The sequence below is a fragment of the Octodon degus genome, unplaced genomic scaffold (genome assembly GCF_000260255.1).
Source record: "Octodon degus isolate 3935 unplaced genomic scaffold, OctDeg1.0 scaffold00007, whole genome shotgun sequence".
Taxonomy (NCBI): domain Eukaryota; kingdom Metazoa; phylum Chordata; class Mammalia; order Rodentia; family Octodontidae; genus Octodon; species Octodon degus.
Genome location: NW_004524583.1, coordinates 23675359 through 23686081, shown reverse-complemented (window position 1 = coordinate 23686081; position 10723 = coordinate 23675359). Strand labels below are relative to the sequence as shown.

At 41.6% G+C, this 10723-nt stretch overlaps 1 protein-coding gene across 1 annotated transcript in view; it reads left to right on the top strand.

The window, feature by feature from the left end:
• Positions 1–10723, top strand: part of LOC101592728 (leucine-rich repeat-containing protein 9) — a 120796-nt gene that overhangs the window by 9774 nt on the left and 100299 nt on the right. Inside the window, 3 exon segments of the mRNA XM_023701646.1 lie at positions 229–292; positions 723–793; positions 4386–4568. Coding sequence (XP_023557414.1) covers positions 229–292; positions 723–793; positions 4386–4568 — 318 coding nt within the window.

Here is a 10723-nt window from a genome sequence, read left to right as displayed (position 1 = left end):
GGGACTCAGGTCAACAATTTCTGACATTGCCAGTGAAGCAGAAGACCCAATACTATTATGGGCTACTGAACTCTTTTAGAATATTTTGCTGAGTTTATACACCTATAATACTTAAATGATGGAACTTAACAAAAAAAAGGGATACAGATGAATGTCCCTTTTGTATCTGTATTCAAGGTGGCTGTTTTTATTACTCTTTTCTAAATGTCATGTTGTCTACATTTGTAGGGCTTGCAGGCTTTGAAGAATTTAAATGATCTCAACCTTGCAGGAAATCTGATAAGCAGCATTGGTATGTACTGTTTTGTTTGAACTATGAGATTAATACCACAAGCATTTTTATCAGTATGAAAAACATATACTTAGATTGTTTTTTGTTTTTTGTTTTTTGTTTTTTGTTTTGTTTTTTTTTTTTTTTTTGGTACTGGGGATTGAAGTCAGGATCTTGCGCTTGCCAGGCAGACACTTTTGCCTCTGAGCTATCTCTCCAGCCCCCATCCTTAGATTTATTTAATTTAAATAATTTGTTTGTCATCTTTGCAAAGCATTTTTGAACCTATGATTATAGAGTATGAGCACTGCTCAACAGTGCTCAGTAATTATAAATGGTACCATTAGTTTTGTTTATAGGCAGGAAACAACCCATATAAGTCAGAATTGTAGGTAATAAGCAAGTAAAACAGAAATTTAATTTTTCTTTTATCTTGTTTTTTCATGTGAAGGGCAACGTCTTGATGCCAATGAAAAACTGGAAAGATTAAACCTTTCTGGTAATCAAATATGTTCGTTCAAGGTATGTTTACATGGAATGACTCGTTTTTATTTATCAACATGAATCTTGAACTATCTTGTTGATGACACAGTCCCTTTTATAGGAAAAAAATATTATTATTTTAAGATATTGCATACTTCAGGAACTTTGAAAGTTAGTCAATTAGTTGAGCCTTAATGATCTTTCTCTACTAAAACCAAGCAAATAGATACTTAGTAAGTGTGTAATGTGTCATCTTCTCCTAATTTTCTTTCCAATGATCTCACTACATCTGTCAGGCTTTTGTAGTTTCTTCTCTACCAGTATCTAAAATCTGTAGTTTAGAAAACTGTACAACTGCCCCAGAAAAGCTCATTTTTATCTGCATTCATTCTCTGAATTAACCTCATTATATCATACGACTTTCATCTATCGATTTCTCCCAACTTGGTACCTGTACTTTCCCAGACAGCTCCTGTCCCACTCAAGCTGATTTTCCCTGCACTATACCTTTCTATTTTGCAGCCTGCCCCGCTTCTCGAAATGATGTTCTTATTCTGCCATGATTGTGTTCAGCTCCTCTTTGCCCTTCATATCCCACATTCAATCCATTAGCAAATCCCACTTGCAAGTATATCCAGAGTGTGCCCATGTCCTACACCACACCCCTACCAGTCTGGTTCCATTGTTGAGGGGGGGAAGCTCCCCAGCAGCTCTCCTTCTGTTACTGTTTTTGCTCTTTCAGTCTGTTCTTCACACAGCAGCCTGATGCAAACTCTAAAGCACATTGTTCTTCACCCTCCCTTGGCCTCTCTTCTCGGCCACAGTACAAGATACTTCCTGTGATGGCTCCTGAACCTCTGCATAACCTTCCCTTCCCTCCCCACTATGTCTCTGAGCACAGCTTCTACCATTCTCTCCTTTGTTTCTTCTCTTCCAGTCACAAAAATCTGACTGTTTCCCAGTATACCTAGCACATTCTTAACTTTGGCCTTTTCACTTGCTGGAATATTCTTCCCCTTCACAGTCTCCTACCCTGCATGGCCCATTCACCCTTTTCTTTAGAGCTTAGATTATTCTATGTGTTTTTTATTAATACATGTTTGCAATAGAGGAGTGGTGTTTATTTGAGGAGCTTGGTACATACACATGACATATCTTGATCATTTTCAATCCTTCACCTCCCTTCTCTTCCCTCCCCCACCTCCTGATCACTGTCCTCATCCTCAATCATTGCTTTCTAATTTTCTATCTAGACTCTTATTTTTAACTTTCCCTTTCATCCTAAAATGATGCTGTTCTAGTGATGATGTAGTGACCTCTGTGCCTACCTTGCATCCATGCCAGGCACCCTACAAATTTTCAGTGAGATTTTGGGTCTTCATAGACTTCAGTGTCACCTGACCTTTGAAGGTAGATGAAGACTCTCATGTAAGGCTTGTGAATTTAATACCCTCATCTCCTAGTCCAGACTGAAGGTCAAGCGCAATAAACCACCTAGCAATTAAAAGATGTCTGATTCCTTAGCACAACCAGTGGTTTATCTTCCTTACCCTTACAGAATTTGACCAGATAATTCTCTGCATAGCTCCAAGAACCTCCCTTTTAGAGCAGCTTCCTCTTAGTCCTAATCCAACCATAGGACAGTTCCCATCTTTGGGTCAGACCAGTGAGCCGCATTCTCGCTTGTCCAGATTGAGTTTGGATATGAATTGGCAACTTAACCCTGTCCTACTCTTACTTCTAGGAGCCTGTTTCTGCCCTCTCTTTTCCACTTCATTTGTACTTTATTGTAGTACTTATGCCTCCTGGATCTTGCTTTGAATTTCCCCCAGTCCTGCCTCTGATTCGACTAAATGACATCACATATATTCAAGCTTAACACAACCACAGTACCCTCCTATCCAAGGCAGCATCCTAATAATGAGAAGGTACAGGGGTACCTTAAATATTGGTATGAAAGACAATAACCAACCAGTTCACATTTATTTGGGATCTGTGTGTTCCAAATGCTGAGTATTGGGAATGTAATGTTAAATGCAAATCCTGCATTTAAAGAATTTGAATCAATGGATTTCCAACTTCTTCTGTACAAGTGCAGACAGAAAATAATTAGGTGTCCTATACCACAGATGGATTCCTATGTTTATTATGTTTTTATTTTTATTTTTTATTTTATTTTACTTTGTATTTTGTGCAGGGTCTCACTACACAGCCTGGATTTATAGTGATCTTCCTGTTTTCAGCCTCCCCGGAGCTGGGATTACCAGGTGTGTGCCACCATTCCTGGACTCACTTGCCGGCTCAGCATGCCCAGAGGCAGGGCTGGCATGGCATGTGGTGCCAGGGATCAATCCCTGGCCCCGGCACTTCCCTCTTGTTTTTATTTTTTAGAGTACTTCAAGAATACCAATCCCATTGTGAGTCTGTAGACTGTTGGCCAAGCCCTGTGCAGATCCTTGGCATCTGACTTCTTGGATGCATCAGCAGTGGGCAGCAAGGCGTGAGACCACAAGAACCTGGGGGCTAAAACAAGGCTTCCAAGAAAATGGCATCTGGCTTGACCCTGACAGATTAAAATGTGAAGCTGGAGTGTAGCTCAGTTGACTCAGAGAGACCAGGAGGTCTAAAGACAAAATAGGATCAACCTGATACATTCTGAAACTTCCAATAGTTCAATGTTGCCAAGATATAAAATGTGAGGTACTTTTTTTTGTCCTGTAGATTGAACCTAGGGCCTTTGTGTTAAGCTACATTCTTGTCTCTTTTTTATTCATTTATTTATTTTTTTATTTTGAGTGAAGGTCTCACTAAGCATGTCAGTTATGCAAGCTGGGCTGGAACTGATTATATTCCTGCCTCAGCCTCCCAGAAGGTGGGGATTACAGGCATTCACTACTAAATGTTAGGGTTTAAACAGGGAGGGACAAGACTGAAGAGTTGATCAAGAGCCAGAGGACAAGTACCTGAAAGTATAAGCAATGACTTAAAGATCAGGACAAAAGACGTGAAAGAGTGCCTCACCCGCCTCTCCCCTGACCACTTGGTGAGATTAATGAAGCCTGCAGAGAAAGCTAGGTTGTAGTTGACAGAGCAGGTAAAGGGCACTTAGAAAGCACCAAACAAAGCAACAAGAAACAATGAAAAGTCAGGAAGCCTGTAGCAACTGTAATGGAATAGGCCCCCATGCTTTGAGAAGCATGGCCTATCTGGGGGCAGGGAAGGTGGAGAACAGTGTTTCTGGGTGGTAAGCACAGTGGGTAGGACAAAGGAAGCAGAGACCTCCAGGTGCCCAGGGCAGTTGTTAGGAGAAGGGGCTGGACAGAGGGTGGCAATGGGGCCTGAGCAAATGAGTGTGTTCACGTGTTGACTCCACGGTGCCAGCTGGACCGCATGGCTTAGTAAATGTATAACGCATGTAGTTGTACAGAATGCGATCTTTAATTATTGTTGGTCCTCTCCTCAGGAATTTAACATGCCTTTTACTAGATGGAAGCATTTTACCGTCTAGATTGAATTGTGCATGTAATTAGAAGGTATTGCATTACACCATGAGTATTCTTAAGTGTTCAAATGTCTCCTTTACAGATGAGTGCGCACAACTAATTGAACACTGTCATTGCTATTGTTGTAGGACCTCACGAACTTAACCAGGCTGCCTTCCTTAAAAGATTTGTGTCTCAACGATTCTCAGTATAAAGCCAACCCGGTTTGTCAGCTGTGTAACTATTCCACGCATTTATTATATCACCTGCCGTGCCTTCAGAGATTGGACACGTTTGATGTGTCAGCAAAGCAAATCAAGGAGCTGGCAGACGTAAGTGTCCTCCTAATCAGGTATCTGCCACTTTGGTTTGGTTAATTAACTGCTTTATTAACTGCTTTATTTATGGTAGGTGGGTTATCCAGTCATCTCTTGCTTTCAATTTTACTTTTGTCCAGTGATCAGTATATTTTACATAAAAATATACAAATGATAATGTTACTACTAGAGTTTGTGGATAATACTGGAAAGCGGAAATGATTGAAATTGAGTTTATATTGTCATGCATACAAAACTAAAAGAAGGAAATCTTCAGAATTATCAAAGCTACAGCTAACCAAACTAGTGCTACATATACAAAAATTAAAGCTTAAATAAAGGTAGAAGTGTAATAAATAACCAACTTTCATCTTGAATGTTGTATGTCAAAATTAGAAAATAACCACTGTGGATAGCAATATGCCAAAACTTAGGTAGATTTTAATCTAATTAAAGATGGTTTAAATCCACAGGAACTATAATGGCTCTCCTTCTACACACTGCTGTGACATCTCTGAAACTTTTAAGAGAGTGGCTCTTGGGTTTCCACTGACAGTGAACCTTCCAGTAAGGGGGCTGACTTTTCACGTCACTGGGGCAACTGCACCTTCGTAATGACATTCCTGGGGTTTCTCTAGGCCTTTTCATAGTCTTTCTGTATTACATTTCTAACTCTCCTTCCCAGTCACTCCTCTTGCTGTTTTGTAGGGATCTGTTGGTCTCAGGTTCTACCCGGTGAGAAAGAGCAGCAGGAATGAGAAAAACATAGATAAGAAGACAAAAACTGGGCTAGGTAGTAGCAGGTCTGCCTGGTAGGCAAGACAAACCTAGCAGCACAACAAAACCTACATTTATTTATAATTTTGCAAAGTTAGTAACAGGTGACACAAGGTTGCCTAGTGACTAGTAGCCAACATTAACCACTCAGGATGCTTATCTCAGCCCGGAGGTAGCTTATTTGCTTTAGACACTGAGGCCTAGTCATGCCTACACACCTTTGACTGACTGTCTAGCTTCTGAGCTCCTGACAGGTTTCATTTGTTCATTCAGAAAATCACCAGTACATGATGTTAGAATATGCCAAGCACACAGATGCCCCCCACAAAACCTCACTACCTTATCCTTGTGACTCATCCATCAACTCAACATAGATGTCTTTATCCGCTTGTCTTAACTTCTCTTCCCTAGCTAGCCCAAGGATTTATTCTTAAATTTCCTTCTGTCATTTTTTTTGGAAGATTGAGATTATTCTCTTCTCCATCTTCAATATAAGAAGCAAATTATTTCTCAATGATGGCTAAGCCAAAGGTTAGTGTTCCTGCCTACTTGCAGAGTTGAGAGTTATTGGAGGTCCAGGGAATAACGTCTTCTCCAACATTGCTAAGTGAAAATAATCAACATAGCTTCACATTCACAGTCATATTTTTAAAATTTCTAATATTGGGGCTGGGTAGAATAAGCACTTACCTGGCAAGCACAAGGGCCTGAGTTCAATCCCTGGTTCCGCAAAAGAAAAAAAAGACAGTGAAATTTCTAGTATTATGTCTGTAGTTTTTTTAATAAGTTACTATTTATTTATTTGTTTATTTACTTATTTATTTATTTAATGTATATGACTGCTTCAGGGTCTCAGTACGAAGCTCAGACTTGTAACGATCCTCCTGCTGTTAGCCTCCCCAGCACTGGGATTACTGGTGTGCACCACCACACCCAAACTCTGGCTGACTCAGCTTGCCCTGGGGGCAGATCTGGCACAGCATGTGGTGCTGGGTACTGAATCTCAGTTCCTGAGCTTACATAAGCTTACCTAAGCAGGCACTTTAGTCTGCTGAGCTATCTTGCCAGCCCCTGTCTATAGATCCAGGACAGATTCTGCAAAGTGAACATGCTGTACAAAATTAGTTGACCAACTTCTTCATAACCCAGAATGATGGCTCTCAGAGGTGAGCCAATCCCTGTTTTCTTGGAGACTTTTTTTGATGGGAGGGGAATAGCTAGTATGCAGCTGGGTGACTAAACAGTCAGCCTGAGAGATGATGATAAAAGTTGTGGAGAAAGTAAAACAAGGGAGAGTGAAGTGGATTGGATGGTTGGCAGAAGCAGAGGAAGGGCTGTTTTGTTTTGTATACAACTATTAGGAAATGATTTTCTGGTAAGGTGGACATTAGAGTAGAAACCAAAGGGAATGAGGAAGCAAGCCATCGGAAAATCTGGAGAAGGATTTTCAGGGATCAACAAACACACAGTCCCTGAGGCACGCCTCCACATATTTGAAGAATGACAAGGACAGTATGGCTGAAGCTGAGGATGTGATGGAAAGAGAAGTAGCAAGTAGCAGATGAAGACAGGAGTGATGGGGGCAGGTCATGTGAGACTCTGCAGAATGCTGTGGTCCCTTGGCTTCCACTTGGCGTGAGATGGGAAATTTTTTAAGCAGCAAAGGAACAAGATGTCTTACCTTTCAAAAGGATCCTCTTCGATAATGAATTTGAGGCTTCGGAGATTATTCCAGTAATTTCGATAAGAGATGTAGCTGTTTTGATACAAGGTGTTAACATAGTAGTCAAATTCTGGTGGTAGTTATAAGGTAGAACCAATTTGGATTTGCTGATGAACTGTGTATGAGGTATAAAACAAAGACCTGGCGCATACAGTGGTCGCTTAATTCGCAAACTTAATTTGTTCTATGATTTTGTTAAATATTGCCACATTCACGTTTCTGTGGGAAAGATGGGCTCTGTTGTGGTTGTTACCTGATGCAGAGTTCGCAAACATGAACATGGTTTTGTGAAATGCCTGCCATGCAGCCCCGTGCCCTGGGTGAGCAGAGATGGTGATTGAGTCTGGGTGTGGTGGCGCGCGCCTGTAATCCCAGTGTGGGGAGGCTGTAAACAGGAGAATCACTATGAGTCTGATCGGAGTAGTGAAACCTTGTAGACCCTGTACTAAATTCAAAAAAGAAAAGTAAAAGTACCTGTTTGTGAACCTGGCTGTTCACAAATAAAAGTATTTGTGAATCAAACTACCACTGTAATGTCAAATTATTAGCTTGAGCAATTAAAAGAGTAATTTGTTATTTGATGAGATAAGGAAGAGTATGGAAGGGAGTAGGTTTGGAAAGAATCATGTTTTAACAGTAAGCAAAATTTGAATGGTCTTTGAACATCTAATGGGACATGTACAATAAGCGACTGGCTATGTGAATCTTCTGTGTAAGAGTGTTTCTCACGTTGGAGATACAACCAGGAGAATTGCAAGCAGAAGGGTGGTGCTTAAAGCCATGGGCTAGATGAACCAGACAGGAATGGTGTTGACAGGTCGTGTGCTACTTGGGTGTTACAGGTTGAGGAGAAGGAAAAAAGGAACCTGAAGAGGAGATTGAGAAGGAGAATAGCCAGGGTTGTTTTACTGTCTTTGTCACTTTCTCACTATTGCAATTGAATACTTCACACCCTCACCATAAAGGAGAGATTCGTTTTGGTTCACAGCTTCCTAGAACTCATTCCATGTGTAGTCAGCTAGCTGCAGTAATAAAGTGTGTGGTGGAAGAGCCTGGAGGAGCAAGGAAAGCTGCTTGCAGAATGGCAGCCAGGAACAGCAAGGAGAGGTGGAGGAGCCAGGAGGGAGATGCACTTGTCCAAGTCTTTCTCTTTGACCTGCTTCTGGCCAGGCCCCACCTCATCACAGCACATCCAACACGTTCATACATGTTTACGTTCATCAACACATATTGCACCCGCATGAACCAGGCATCATCACTGCATGTGAAGCTTTTGAGTGACACTTCACATCTAAACCATGACATTCTGTCCCAGCCCCCAAATGACTCATGTGCATCTCTATACACAAAATGCCTTTAGTTCATCTTTAAGAGTTGCCAGAAATTGAATAGTTGCAGCACTGTCGAAAAGTCCAAAGTCTACCCTGAGATTCAAGACAATCTTTTATCTGTGAGCCCTATAAAAATCATAAAGAAAAGCAAACATTTCCAACATACAGTGGCCCCAGGAAAATAGTTCCATTCCAAAAAGGAGAATAGGGGACATAGAACAAAATTCTAAAGAAAGCCCAAAGCCCAGCAGCACAGTTGCTGTATCCTATAGCTCCTCGTCTTGGTTGCTTCTTTCTCATTGCTGAGGCAAAACACTTGACACCCAATATTAAGGAAGGAAGCTTATTTAGCTCACAGTTTGTAGTGATTTCAGTCTGTGCTCAGATGGCTGCAAGGCAGGGTGGCATGACACAGGGGCAACAGTCCAAGGTGACAGAAGAGAGCAAAAGCAGCAAGAACAAAAGCGGGGTCAAACCTCCTCCTCCCTACGGTAGATGTATCATTCACACCATCTCTGGACCCTCCTCTTGCACAGGATGGGGATATTTTGAAAGTGAGGACCCTGGCCCCCTGCTAAGTCACTTAATTAAATTTTTAAACTTCTCAAGTTGCTACAGTGTATCAACCATTTCAATCCACCCCTTGTCAACTTGACAACCAGACATTTCTTTAAGTTATTTTTCAGTGACAAAAACATGCTTGTTCTCATCAGTTCTCAACTTGAACACTGTAGCACGGGTTTATCATACTGAAGAACCAGGATTATGTCTATCAACAGTGTATTACATCAGAACCATAATGTTTTGCCGTTGGTCCTCCAATGACTCATGCACATCCCTTTATGCAAAAAGCATTTAGTTCACCTACTTCCTTTCTGGCCTAATGCACTGCATTTTAAATTATTCTGCTGGGATCTTTGCTCTTAATTCACAACATAAAGCTAGCTAAAACCTCCCAACTATTGCGATGCTACTGCTTCTATATTCAGTTGGCTTGAAATTTCTTCTGCAAAATTAATCAGTCTGCTGCCCTTAATCTCAGTCTCAGGCAAAGTCTGGGCCAGCGAAAAATGCAGGCAAACTTTATACCAAGTCCTAACACACCTCATCTGGAGTCCACAACACAATCTGCAGTCCTTCCTCCCAGCAGAAATCACCTGAACCCTGTCTTTACCACAGGATTTCTGTCAGTCTTCTGGTCCTCTGAGCTCTGACCAGAATCTCCCACACAGGACACTGTAAGGCAGCGCAACACTGCTCTTCCAGGGGATATCTCTGCACTTTTCCAAGCACTTTCCACAGCCATTCCCAAAGGTTTCTTGGACCACATGGTCAGGCACAGTCACAGCAATGACCCCATTCCTGTCACCACATTTTGTCTTGGTTACTTTTCTCTTTGTGCTTTTGCTGCCTTGAATGGTTGCCCCTCACCATTAGAGCTAGCTGATTACAGACTGAAACCATCACAAACTGTGAGCTAAATAAACCTTTCCTTCCTTAATTTGTCCAGCAATGACAGAAAAGTAGCCAAGACACTCCCTGTCTCATATCTGAAGCAATCTGTGGGAGAAGTGAGCTCCAAAGAGTTTGAATGGCTCTTTACCTATGGCATTGCTGAGTGGAGGCCTCAAGGCCTTTCTTTTGGGAAGGTTTTGTTAGTGCCTGCAGCTTTCCTCAGACAATCTCTGTTCCTCACTTCCCCAGCTTGCTGGATCTCCAGTGTATTTTCAGCTTGTGTCTTTTTGTTGTCATGCTTGAACTCATGGTCTCACATTTGCCGGGAAGGTACTGTGTAGCTTTGTTTTTATAGCGTTACACACTGCACTCTGGGGCACTGCCTGGCCTCCCAGGCCTTCTTTTGAAATCTGGGTGGAAGCCTTTCTGACCCCATGACTCTTGCATTCTGCATGCTAAAAAAACCAGAACTATGTGCATGATGCTAAGGCTTACCACCATATTAAGAAGTAGCCAGGCTCCTTTGGACCATGACTATAGAGGCCTTCTAATTCAAGTATAGCTAAGTACTGTGAAGTAAATCCTTTGTAACCAATCCTTCTCAAGCAGGGTGCCCTCAACCTTTCTTCTCAAATGGTCTTTCAAAGGAGTTTACCTTTACTCTTTTAATCCCTTAAGGTTTCAAAGGGTGGGGTCTTGCTCATTCCTGAGATGCCCTCTAAACATCTCTCCTATTGTCCAGGTGTAAAATACTTGGCTTCTTTTAAGTGCTAATGTTTTTAGCAAAGAAGCTAAGGCCCCAATTCCCCATTCTGGGGAAATTGCAAACTCTTCGAGGTACTTAGCTCTGCACTTTGCTCCCAATTTTCACTATAAATCTGGCT